Here is a 12,649-nt window from a genome sequence, read left to right on the forward strand (position 1 = left end):
CTGACAAATTTTTCATGCGCTACAAACTTTATTTATGTTAATATTGCAAAAAGGTAGACATTAATTGAACTAGATCATATTTAAACAGTGTGAAAATGGGCACAAAATAGTTATGCGGTTGAACTATAATTGTTTAAAATTGAACTGAAAGAGCAGCATATGCTGTCCAAAAAATTTGAACTTGATTTGGCATTTATAAATCTGTTACAATTTTTAAATATATGATTGGCAGTGCCCTAAACCTTATTACAAGGCAGACATCTATAATGACAACTAGAGTTAAAGATGCCTAACACAAAAATTGAGAAACACCATCATAAGTCATATGCAGCAACACTTTGCTGAAGATATTCCTTGTACAAAACCTCCTGCAAAAAGTTTAAAGTGATCACAATTACACCAAAGGCAGTTAACGACAATGCTTACCTTGCGCTGTTTTACATGTGTTTGTACGTATTTTCTATTTTCCAACAATGATCTTTTCTGTTTTCTGGACAATGTCGGCAAAGTAGCAGCAACAATTCTTGCAGCGACGAACAGGGTTATAGTTAGAAGAATGAGAAATGCAACAAAGTGCCAGAAATATTCTTCAGGTATTGCAGACCAAACTGCAGATACAGGTGACTGCAAAATATTATGTTGCCAATTAAAAAAAGGCTTCTGAAGTACACTAATAATTTAGAATAAATACACACACTGTATGATTTAAGAGCTTCAGCAACAGTGCTTCCAAAAGTTGATTGTAATGTTTCATCAGGAATTCTCGCTACCATCATGTTTGCCAAAAATGCAAGCGGTAAAAACAGTGAAATTGAACCAAAAATCAAACCTTTGGCTTTGGATTTTAAATTGAAGGAACATGCTTCACTAAACACATGAATCAGTAAAACGGTAACATTAAAATATTTCAGGCATTGTATGGTCTGATCATACTTGTCCTCTTGTATCATTTTGTCCACTCGGTTGGATATGTCTGTGCAGTCTTTTTCCAATGTATTTAAAGTGTTCTGAATTGTTGAATTGATAGTTTTCTCAATTTCCTTACATACCTGAACCCCCAAAAAATTGCATTGTCTTAAAACAATGTATTATCTAATACAATATATTTGATACTGACATTCTCAATTTGATTGACACATTGACTTTGTTTTCCCATTGTTGGAACATAAATTGTCGGCATGTCAAATCCAGTTCTATTTAAGTTTGGGCGCTTACACAGTTCTTGGACAATTTGCATCATAACTCTCTGCAAAAAAAATATCGTTACTTACAATGCTGTATGCAGCAAACCACTGAGTCATGCCTGTCTGTCATTTTCCAAACCAGCTTCATCTGCTTTGCTTAGATAAAATTTCATGATATCAGCATGGTTTTCACTCATTTGTTCTACAATGTTCAACGTCCTCTTGCAGAGAGCTTGCCTGAACACAAAAATAACTTTGTATCAAAGTTAAGCTAATTACAGAAATTTACCACCTTACCCAATTGGATCAAAAAACACAAATATTAAATCTGCAATTTGTTCACCAATCCACAATATAGCTTTGTTCACATCAAAGGGATATTTCATGTCTCCGTCCACCAAGCCAGGTGTGTCAATGAACATGACAAGATTAAATTTCTTTTGTTTAGAAGTGGTAATTTCTGTACCAATATAATCCATAACACCTGAAATTTACAGATGCCTTACATTAGTTTTGTTCATACACAAAAACATACATTACCTCCTATTTCTTGCAATGGCTGCAAATGTGGATATAAATGCATTGTGGCATTGCCCTAAACCAAATAAATTGAAGTGAGTGGTGTTGTACTAACCAGGGGTTTAACCCAAATCGATTTTACTCACAGTCAAAGATTCTCTCTTTTTTCCACTAGTTACAATTGTAAATCCCTGCGTTTCTATAGCAACACCAGTTCTTTGGACATGCTCCTCAATGTACCTGAAAACATGTGCAAATAAATATACAAGTTCAACTAATGCTTATAAGCAAGTACCAGTTAATAAAAGTGCTTTTGCCTGCAGAATGATTTCCAATTAGCATCACAGTTATCTTTTTTCGAGGTGCCAATAAATGAATACCCACTTCCTCTGCAATTGCAATTAAACCTAGAAAGTAATGTTTGTTGTTCACTAAAATATCACACTAAAAGAGGAAAATCTACAACTATGTGTAAATATTCCTTTGCTGATAACAATTATCATGCAACGTTAATTAGCTATAGAATAGTTTGTTCAAATATATAGTTTTGGACTACAAATAATCACCTTTTTTTTCTTCTGTGTACAATTCATGGCATTCACGTAGAATTCTTTCATTCACAGAGTAAGCAGCTTTATCAGCTGAATCATGCACTCGTGACTTGCCTTTCATTGATGCCATAGTAAAGTGCCTATTTATCTGATTGGAGTATGCTTCACACAAACAACAGCATTACACGACACAACGTTAAATAAAACCTCAACCATTTACGTCAAAGTTGCTCATAAACGAACGGAATTATATATGCTAAAGGCTTTGTCACTGACAGACACGAAAGCACTTGTTGATACGATGACGTGCCAATATATTTCGAAACAATACAAATTGCCGCTCTCGGAAGGTGGGGACAAAGAGTAAGAAAGGATGTGATGACGCGTCGACCGTTCAAGGGTTTTGATAGATGGATGCTTATATCCGGCATTTTAGATTATTCCCCAAAAATGTTTTCACAGAATAAAATATCACACATCGGATAGTTGTGCCAAATAAACCTATTTTTACAACAGCTAATAGTTAAAATTAGTCCTGCATACAATATTTTCAAAACTTCGTCACGAGGGATATCTTCCACTGCTATTAATTATGTGCTTACAATCTTTTGTTTGTGCTGGCATTTCAGTGTATCCAATGTTGCTTGGTTGCCTACTTAACAGATTTTTATTCTACCAAAAAGCTGCTATACTTTGTATACCCAGAACGATCGGTACCTATACAATTATAAATGTCTTTGTGTACGATGATATTGTTAATATCGCTGCAACAATGTGATTAATGGATGAAAAACTGGATCAACTTAAAACCAAAGGCCCCTGGCAGGCTGTCGATCGCTCACCGTATCGATATAATTATATATTAAATTGTTTTTCACAAAAGCATGTAAACTCTGTGGCAGCAGTGCCATCCTCACAACGTATGTAGTGAACACCATGCAGGGCGTATGGCTATATTTGACAATTGGCTGTTTATCCGATTATTTTCCTGGAATATACATTTGATAGTAAATAGGCCTATATGATGAAAAACCTTTCCTTTGTGCCAAAACCGTGTGAAAAAAGTTTCGCGCATGTTTTCATTTGGGTCTGGGTTACCATGTTTCATGAATCACGAATTCCAAATTTATGCTACTCACATATGTTTGGGGCCCAAGCGCAATTTTTTATCTTTTGTGGCAGAAACTCCGCACACAATTATATAAAGAACAATGCCGCTTGCAACGACGCTTACTGACATTCATGATGCAACATAAAAATATCCCGTACATTTGAAAACATGACCAAATAGCAGTTCTATTTAAACCCGGACAAGTCTAGGATAATCCTTGCATTTAGCAACACCAATCCAAACCCCGGCAAACTAATATTCCTAGAGCGCCAGTAACATCTTTATTACAGAAATATTAATTTCGCCTATTGGCATCTTCAGTTTCTGTCTAAAACAGAATAGCAATAAAAAATTAAAAACCACAACAAAAACAAAAAAAATTCAACAGTAAGTCCACTTTCGGGACTGCCAAGACAAAAAAACAATGCGATTAAAACGATAAAAACTGTTTTCTGCGACAAGCCGCTGTGGTAACAAGAGAAACGACAAGAGACTGCACTGAATGTGTTAGTAGCCAAACGCAAAAAAGGTGGGAAAAGCAAGGACAGTGACGTAGAACTGCGATAAGGCGATAAAGCACACAGAATACAAACACAGTGACGGAAATGAAGACAAAAAGATGGGAGAGCGCAATAATTTTATGCCAAAAAGAACCATAGGAGGTTCTTAAACGAAAATTACAGTAAAACAATGTGCAATGTCTAGTTTGTTTTTTAAATAAGATGGGGTGTTTATTTATAGTGTTTTGCAAGCGCCATCTTATCCCCTTTGGCATTTTTAAAACGACCTGCTCGCCATGTGGAATGGTGTGAATTCCACCTCGTGCTAAAACGATTTTTTGTTTGTCTAACATACTGTTCTTTACATGTTGTGCAGGTAGCCACATAAATTCCGTAATTCTTGCAAGTAAGTTTTTGTCGTACAGGGATGATGTGGTGGAAAGGGTGGCGATACAGGTAGCAGAGTGAACCATTGTCTTAAAATTCTTTCGGCCGCCGCATAATACGCATTTCCCGAAAGGCCGAGAATACCCATCAGCGTGTGTGTTTCCAAGTTCAAGGGCACGGTGGTTTGTTAAAATCGCGCCAAGTGTTTTTGGTCGCCCAAAAATGGCGGAAGCTGCAGGTTTAAGAGCTCTTTCCTTTGTGGAGAGTTTTAAAAGGTTTGGAAATGCTGTGGCACATACTACCCTTTTGTGGGACTTCTGTTTCCGTGTTGCGGGACCAAACCGTTGTTTCCAGTTGGCCGCTGTTGCTACGACATCTGATGTCATCTTTTCGGGAAATGAGACCGTAGACATTCTGCTTCAACCGTTCAAGGCTGTGGATGAAGTCCCTGTCTACCTCGTTTAGGCGGCGCATACGTACTGCTTCTGCGAAACAATTGATTTAAACACACAAGGGGGGTGGTGCGATAACCCATATAAGATCCGTCTTCCCATGGCCGTCGGTTTCACAAAGTCTTTTGTGATGAAACCCATTTCAGCTTCAACCGAAGTCACCTGGAGAACGTCTAGGAGTTCGAGGACTCCTCCAGATTGGGCTGTGCATGCTTGTCGAAACTTGAGCAACAGGTTGAGTCTGGCAAACGTCTTTTTGAGTTTCTCCTGCACTGCTTTGGCATCACCTGGACTTGCAAAGACCCAGATTATGACGTCAATGAATCTTATTAGCAGCATTGCGTGTTTATGAATGGTAGTAGCGCAGAGTTGAATGAAAAGCAATGTTTGCCACAGATACCGAGTGATTATCACCGGTAATGATGCCTTTTTTGCCTTTTTTATTAAACCTTGGTCTAGGCTCGGGAAAAGAACCTGTACATCTTCAGCCTCGACTACCAGATTTTTTGTTAGGGCTCTCGTAATGTGTACTCTGGTTTCAACTTTTCTAGTGCTAGTTAGTAGTGTTTACTGTTGCAGTGTTCGTCCCCTTTGCTTTGGCAGAAAAGCACGCTAACAGGTTTTAAAAGGTGCTCTAGAAGAGCTGTGATGCAAGACAGCGTATAGTATTACCCGCAGCATGTACGAGTCGCGTCGGTATGTCCAAACACTTCGCCAGTTGCAGTTGTTCAGGTGCGAGTTTATGTGTTTTGAATAAGGGGTATGTATAGCTGGTCGACTGTTAGTAAAAAAACTTCGATGAAGGACCTGAGACATGGTGATAATCGTTGCCGGTGGACTTTAGCAAGACATTGTGACTTACGCAGTTTCGCAAGAACACAGCTGTGGTGGCTATTGCTATTCTCTTTTTCAGATTCATTTGACCCACCTTGCACATGTCCCCGCAAACTGAATTACCAATTAGTAGTACGTTAATGTTGCGCACTTGGTTGTATTTTCGTCCGTAAACATGTTTTTTCACATTTTTAGTGTATGGACACCAAGGCGCAGCTAATATAGGTTAGACCATGTCTTTTTGACACCCTGCTGTTCCAAATCAAAGCTTTTGTTCTGCATCAAGGAAAGAAAGTACTTTCAACACAGACATGCAACGTAAAATTAGGCATATATTTGTGAGAAGTACGATAAGCTAATCGTTTACACAAAAAGCAAACTTCACAAGTTATGTGTTACAATGCGCGAGGTTGTCTTTGTCTGCAAATGACACACTCCTGCATAACCAATAAGGGTAATCATGAATTGCAACTTTCATGGAATTAACAGTTGTATGGGGAAAACGTACATAATATGGAACTGTGAATATGTGCAATAACCATTTCGGGAAGTGCCTATTTCATAAGAAGTAAGTTTATCTGCAAGTGAAAGGTAAACCAAACAACAAACTGTTCCAACCGACATGGGAAACATTTACAGGCCCAGCTGCCATTTGCCATGATGAAAAGTTAAAGGTTACTAACTGGTGCATGTGTGGCGTTATTTAATCAAGCACTTTTCAAAATATACATTGCCGACATAACCACCCCTCATGGACCTGTTGACGTTTTGCTCGAACTGTCTTTTATTTGTGCTCAAAACCTCAGCAGCTTCTTTGTTCAGAGGATCTTCAGGATTAGGCTCCTGTTTTCACAAAATCACAGTTGTTTGAATACAGCCCTAACCTTCATGCTCTTTAAAGTGATGGATTTTGCCATTCATTACTACCACAGCATGTATTTTAATTTGTGCATTAACTGCCAACTGTTTAGCAGCGACAAAAAAAACATGAAAATCTACAAAATGTTTCAAACTCACCAAAAACAAGTACTGAATTCCATAAATTACAGCATTTATGGTGAGGACTGGTTTCCAATCTTCCCTTAGGATGTTTAGACATACATTTCCCTCAAGATCAATGTTTGGGTGATAAACCATAGTTTCACACTTGACTTTGGGGGCTTCATGGGGATAATTCAGCCCCACCTAAGTGACAAGCACACAAAAAAAGTAATACAGCAAAATATAAACAAGCACAAATTGTGGTATGTACTTTGAATGAAAAGGAGAATCTCCCTCCTCTGTAATAACCTTCATCTGGTGATATAATTAACTTAAAGTTTAACAAATCATCTGGGTCTGGAAACTGGGTGATGCATGTTTTCGGCAGCTGCAAATCGTTCATGTCTGAATTCAAATACACATGTATATACAAGATTTGTCTAGAAATAGCATAATTTATGTTATGAATATATGCAGATAATATAACCTTTTATAAACTTGTAACAGTATTCAAAACCTATAATTGAAAAAAATAAATGCAATGCACCTTTTGTCAGTCGCAACTGGGCTGCTGTTGCCTTCCTCTTTCCACCAGTGGAGGTTTCATCTTTCTTTTGTTGTTTAAGTGAAAATAGTTTGATCATTTTGTGTCGAAAAAACACTAAATCTCAACCACAAATCTAATCCTCCTCTTTTGTTCTCCCCTTGGTACATGTATTCTTACTGGTCTTGTGACTGTAATTGTATCATTGGCAGGTTTTTAACAGCTACTCAAAAGTTTCAACTACAGGACAAGTGAAACCTGAAAACAAGCATAAATCTGTGAAGCAATTTTTCAAATGGTTGACAAAACTATAAATAATATTTTATTTAAATACATACAGATACAGCAAGGGTCCTGCTGAAATCAATTTTTTTTTATACTTCTACATTACGTTGTGTTGCGCTAACAAACAAATGCATTTTTTAAATAACTGATTTTCGTACTAACGGTGCTTTCATGTAATAATAGGAATTTTTCTAGAAACGCATAACATAAACAGAAAAAGTTTTTACAAAGAACTAATAAATATCACACCCTTATGTCCGAGCAATACTGCAGTCGTGCATTGTTTTGTCACAAGTAAAGTATCTATTACTGACATGCATCACTGCCCATGCATATACATTACTAGAGGGTTATTTCTTCTATGCTGATTTATTTTCAATACAATATTATAAACACTTGATATCCTAACGCATGTATAATCTGATCAATCTGGCATATGTCTTTTGTTTCCCTGATCTGTGACCTACCGAGCAAAGCTCTGACAATTTTAACGGCAAGCCTCAAAAATAAAACGGTGGAAACAGTGACCAACTGTCTGCAGCTCCCAAAATTCGTATTTATATAACTGACACAGAGTTATACTATTTTCTACATTCACTAATTATGATGTTGTTTAAAATCTTGTAAGTTACTGCAATGTAAATACTCGAACCTCTGTAGAGTCATAATTAGTCTTACCGCGTAGCATCAGTCATTCCTGCTAACTGTCTGAACAAGGAAAACCGCATTTATTCAAACGAATTGTTTACTGTTTGTACATGTAAAAATAGCGCACAAAAAAGCACTGTGGGCATCTGACTTGTTCCGACTGTGACAACTCGAATAAGACGAAGCGTATCCATGCACCCAACGAAATTCTGTTGACCTTGAATCCGTGTACCTGAAAAACATGTTTAAGTTAGTCTTACCTGCACAGCAGTAGGATTGATTGGATGAGTCTTCGCTGACGCCACTGGTTGGCCAATGGGCAATACACGAACATAAATACGAGAAGGCAAACGAGGATCTTGATTAGTGTCAATTTATCTTTAACTTTTTGCTTGCTTTTGTTTCTTCATTTTCAAGATAAAGGCAAACGTAAGAAATAGTTTGGACTAAACAGTCGCACAATTTCGACCAAAGCAGTACGAAGTGAATAGAATCTAACAGTTTTGGTCGTGATTTTTGTTGCAGCGTCGTCGGTTCAACTATTCTAGTGTGGTGATGAGCTTCTTGAAGATGTCTAAAAGTCACAAGACTGTTCTACGATGGCAAGCGGCAAATAATTCTAGTATTTTTTGCCACCGCCCCAGCGTCTGCCTCGTCCTCTGCCGCGTCCACGGCCACGTCCTCTGAAAGCCCCACGTTCTAAAACGAATGAAACGTTTAACTGGGCAAATGGGATGAAATATTCGCATGCTCACGGTTAATACTTGAGCTGTATTTTCCCTCTGGTGCTCTGTACAGCGTCCTTTCAGTTTTCTTCTTCACATCAACCCCGTCTCCACCAGTACTGCTCCTCTTCTTTGCTCTATTTCGTTAAAAAAAACAAAATCAGTTTACATTTTTCAAGGGTCAGGCTATTGCTTTGTTATGCCACAAAGTGAACGAACTGTGTCAGTCAAAAAATCGCTTCGCCAGATTTGCTCATTGAGACAGAACGTCTGTTCATAATGAGGAGGCATATATTATAAAGCATAACAGTTCTAATCGCAATTATCATAACATGTAAAATTTTTTGGCTGTATAAAACATGTCTCCTCACAACTATCAAACATCTGTCACAGATCAGCCGGCTCTTTATATCATCATTCACAGTTCCATAACAAGAATTAGTCAATGTTGGTAAAATGGAATATTATTATCAATGAAGGTGGAAACGTTTTTTTTAAACTAAACTTCTTTGTCACAAGAACATAACCAATAAACAACTGTAGGAAGACAGCAACAGTGGAAATGCCGTTGTGACATTGAAGTGTTTCTATATTTATTTGGAATGTTTATGATGGTTGTCTGGTTATGAACAAATTTGCCTAGTTTCATGGTATTGATACTGTTGTCAAATGATAACAAGAACAGTATGTGTACTTACACTGCTTCTGGTTTTGTAGCCTGAAAAAATAAATAACACAAATAGTTTTAAAAAAATGTCAAACAGGAGCTGCAAGTTACAACAATTAAGTGTTTGGAATTTACCGTTGGTGTTGTTGCAGGTTTTTTCCAAGATATTTGGATGTTTGCTTTGTATGCAGGGGGATTGTGGAAAAGGTCCTGTAAAGGTTGCTCAGATTAAAATGATATAACACACTCACAGGCCTGAGGCCACTGACGTTTTTTCATTGCCCACATTTCTCTCTATTGGTCACCAGGTTACTTAAAAGGAATTTTATTGAACTTCAAACCTTGATAAGTGTGTTGACATTGTTGCAAGTTTTTAAAGCTACGATCTTGATTTGGTTTTCCGGCTCCGATCTCAACTGGGTTGGACTCTTTCCGTGCAGTGAAGACCTCAATTGCTTGATGTAAACTTGAAGACCACGAGCAAAATACTGCAGTCTATAAAATAAGAAACCAATAAAAAAATTAATACAAAAACATAAAACAACCAGTACCTAAGCCTGAAGTCTTTTAGACGATCTGCTGATTCTTCAGCTGTTAAAAATTCACTCTTATGTTTCCCCAACTGGTGGAATGCAAACATCAGACACTCCACATAAGAGAATTGTAACTTGGGGTTATCAGTCAAGTTTCCATTGTTTTCTCCATCTTCTGGTGGCAATGGCATGTAGTCCTAATAAAACTAGGCATTCAAAAAACAGAAAACTAACACAAAAACAGCCATGTTTACAAAACATATTTTTTCCTTCAAAAACCCTTTTCCAGATTGGTTAAAAAAAAAGTTAATTATTGCAGTAATGTTGCTGTTATTGTGTACACTTGACCACAAATACCTACCAATAGTTTTTCAAATATAGGCTGTATGCTGTCTGTAACATCCTTTCCATTGCCACTAAACACAGATAACTCGGCCAATTGCTTCATAAGCTCCAATTTACGATCTTTTAGACTTTTCTAAACCAAAAACAGCAATTAGTTGCTATTCATAACATTTGTGCTTCAAACATTTAAACATAAATACAATATACCTCCTTTGCATCGGCACCGTTTATTTCTTCATCTTTAGTAAGAGTTGGCAGAACTTTTTGGCATAAATAGTTGACAAATCTTGTGGCGTGGACATTTCTTGAACAAAGGGGTAGTGCCATGACAATGCATTGACTAATGCGATTTACAGAATCTGCATCAGTAACTTCAAATTCCTCTTCAAAATTCATTTGCTCAGCAATAATATCAACCATTTGTTGCCTTCCTTGAATGGTTTGAAGGTGGTGCAGGGAGGACAGGCCCTAATAAAGCACAGGCAAAAAAGTTAGATATATATAAATAGGTTTTCTTTGGTTGGCTTGGCAGGTGGTTAATATATACTGAATAGTTATTTGGGAAAACTACTAGCGTGTATTTATATACATGAAGGTGGTTTATTTAATTTAATTTGTTATGTTTAGTAGCACAAAACTGCACTCCAACCTGCATTATAAGCTGAAATTCGTCACCAGTAACATCTTCCATTATCTTCTTTGATTCAGCAAGAACAAATTCCTCAGTCTCTTTGCTCATGTCAGACTCTGTGGCAGACTTTAAACACGAACACAAATATTTTATCGCCTTTTCCCTTACTTCTTCATCACCTCCAAGAATTTGGGCAAACACACCAGTTAAAGTTCCTGGATGCACCAAATATTTGTCAATGTTAATTTTACAAATTACAGAACCATTCATGTAGCACAATGTTAATACCTTTGGAGTCCAGCTTAAACAGGCCATTTAAAGAAATTGTGACAATGCTGACTTCTGATTCATCATCGGAGACTAACAGTTGAACAAGTACATCTGCCAACCTTCCAACATGTTGCTGATCAGATTTACACAGATTTGGAATTTGCTTAATTGCAGCTTTTCGAATCTAAGACATAATGTAAAAGTTGTTCACGATTTTACAATAATTGTGTAAAAATAGATACACTTTAAAGGCCACTTTTCCGGACAAGTTGAAATGAGATGAATGTGGTTTGAACTACCACACCTGGAAACTATCTGTCACGTCCTTATTAAGCTACCCCAACACCAGCTCTTAAGTTAATGGGCATATGGTGGTCAATTTACACTGATGCACAAGTGCACAACTTGCCAGGCAACTTTCACGAAATTTTTTGTATTGTGTTGGAACAAGTTGCTTCAATCCAGTTTTGGTTGGGCTGCAATCATTTAGTTGCGTTGCCACTGACGCTTACATTTTTAATGTATGTATGAAAGTGTGAACTGCAATCAGTAACCATACCTCTGCATCTTCATCCTCACACAAGTCAAGCAGAGAATTAATGGCTTCTTCTGCTTCTGTAGGAAAATGTTTGAAAAATCGGGCAATGAATTGTGCTGCAAGACGTTTGGTGGATGTGTTTCCTTTAGTTCCTTTTAGTATTGTTTTGTAAGCTTCGGGGTGCTGAAAAGGTGCCATAATCAAACAAGGGGTATAAATGCACAAATCAGGGCGCCAGACAAAAAATGTGGTGCGTAGAGTATTCATCTTTCACGCATTTGAAAAATTGTACCACGTTACATATACGTAAAATTTGGGCTAGTCTGCACAATCAACGTTTGTCAAAAAATTTTGGATTTAAATCACAAATATACGTGGGAAATGTAGTAGCCTACATACCTGCTTGGCATTCTCCTTTGCGTCAGCAAGCTCCCCAAAACTCTTGTACAATTGTTCGACATCAACCGTCATGATAAACCACTACGAAATAGCTTTTATTTATAAACTTTTGATCGCTGCAAAACCACGCGGCAATAAATGGCCGAATTCAATTCAACCACCTCGTTGCGTCGTTGGAAGAAAGAAGCAAAGTAAACGCTGTCTTGTAAAAACCGCATGAGGGCAAAGCATAAAAAATTCAAATCGTTGAGAAAACGAATATTTTTTTCCACATAAACTACTTTTTTAATTTGCAAAAAAAAGGAAAAAATATCTACTACCAAACCGAGAATTAATATTGTTTTCAAATCTGGTGCCACAAGATCGCTTTCTGTTCATTTACTCAGCCCACGGATGTTATTCAAAATAGTCCTTTAGCTCCATCCCACGGATGTTTTTTTAAATAATCCTCTAGCTCCACCACACGGATGTTATTTGAAATAGTCCTCTAGCTCTACCCCACGGATATTATTTGAAATAGTCCTCTAGCTCCACCGCACGGATGT

General features: G+C 37.3%; 3 protein-coding genes and 1 pseudogene across 4 annotated transcripts; all 4 read right to left on the reverse strand.

Moving 5' to 3' along the window:
- Positions 1–20: 20 nt before the first annotated feature.
- On the reverse strand, positions 21–2,438 carry LOC145902637 (uncharacterized). Its single transcript, XM_082990683.1, has 11 exons — positions 2,270–2,438; positions 1,999–2,110; positions 1,850–1,943; positions 1,725–1,779; positions 1,482–1,668; positions 1,304–1,421; positions 1,118–1,246; positions 934–1,049; positions 696–867; positions 427–624; positions 21–368 (listed from the first exon to the last, which is right to left on the reverse strand). Exons 1-11 carry the CDS (start codon positions 2,382–2,384, stop codon positions 315–317), a joined length of 1,350 nt encoding a protein of 449 aa, XP_082846809.1. The 5' UTR covers positions 2,385–2,438; the 3' UTR covers positions 21–314.
- Positions 2,439–3,872: 1,434 nt separating this feature from the next.
- LOC145902818 (uncharacterized) lies at positions 3,873–6,197 on the reverse strand (annotated as a pseudogene).
- On the reverse strand, positions 5,853–7,326 carry LOC145902451 (NEDD8-conjugating enzyme Ubc12-like). The gene is made up of 4 exons (XM_082990425.1): positions 7,067–7,326; positions 6,791–6,924; positions 6,556–6,723; positions 5,853–6,381 (listed from the first exon to the last, which is right to left on the reverse strand). Exons 1-4 carry the CDS (start codon positions 7,161–7,163, stop codon positions 6,238–6,240), a joined length of 543 nt encoding a protein of 180 aa, XP_082846551.1. The 5' UTR covers positions 7,164–7,326; the 3' UTR covers positions 5,853–6,237.
- A 755-nt stretch (positions 7,327–8,081) lies between these two features.
- Positions 8,082–12,298, reverse strand: LOC145903511 (apoptosis inhibitor 5-like). Of its 2 annotated transcripts, none has more exons than XM_082991597.1 (12): positions 12,105–12,298; positions 11,727–11,888; positions 11,186–11,351; positions 10,916–11,112; positions 10,474–10,734; positions 10,283–10,399; positions 9,940–10,118; positions 9,730–9,883; positions 9,524–9,598; positions 9,420–9,439; positions 8,761–8,858; positions 8,082–8,695 (listed from the first exon to the last, which is right to left on the reverse strand). In XM_082991597.1, exons 1-12 carry the CDS (start codon positions 12,174–12,176, stop codon positions 8,616–8,618), a joined length of 1,581 nt encoding a protein of 526 aa, XP_082847723.1. In that variant the 5' UTR covers positions 12,177–12,298; the 3' UTR covers positions 8,082–8,615. The 2 variants fall into 2 exon arrangements, with proteins under 2 accessions (XP_082847723.1, XP_082847722.1); XM_082991596.1 differs by having other exon boundaries at positions 8,752–8,858.
- Positions 12,299–12,649: the final 351 nt, after the last annotated feature.

Source organism: Ascidia mentula, chromosome 5, assembly GCF_947561715.1.
Source record: "Ascidia mentula chromosome 5, kaAscMent1.1, whole genome shotgun sequence".
In the NCBI taxonomy this organism is placed as follows: domain Eukaryota; kingdom Metazoa; phylum Chordata; class Ascidiacea; order Phlebobranchia; family Ascidiidae; genus Ascidia; species Ascidia mentula.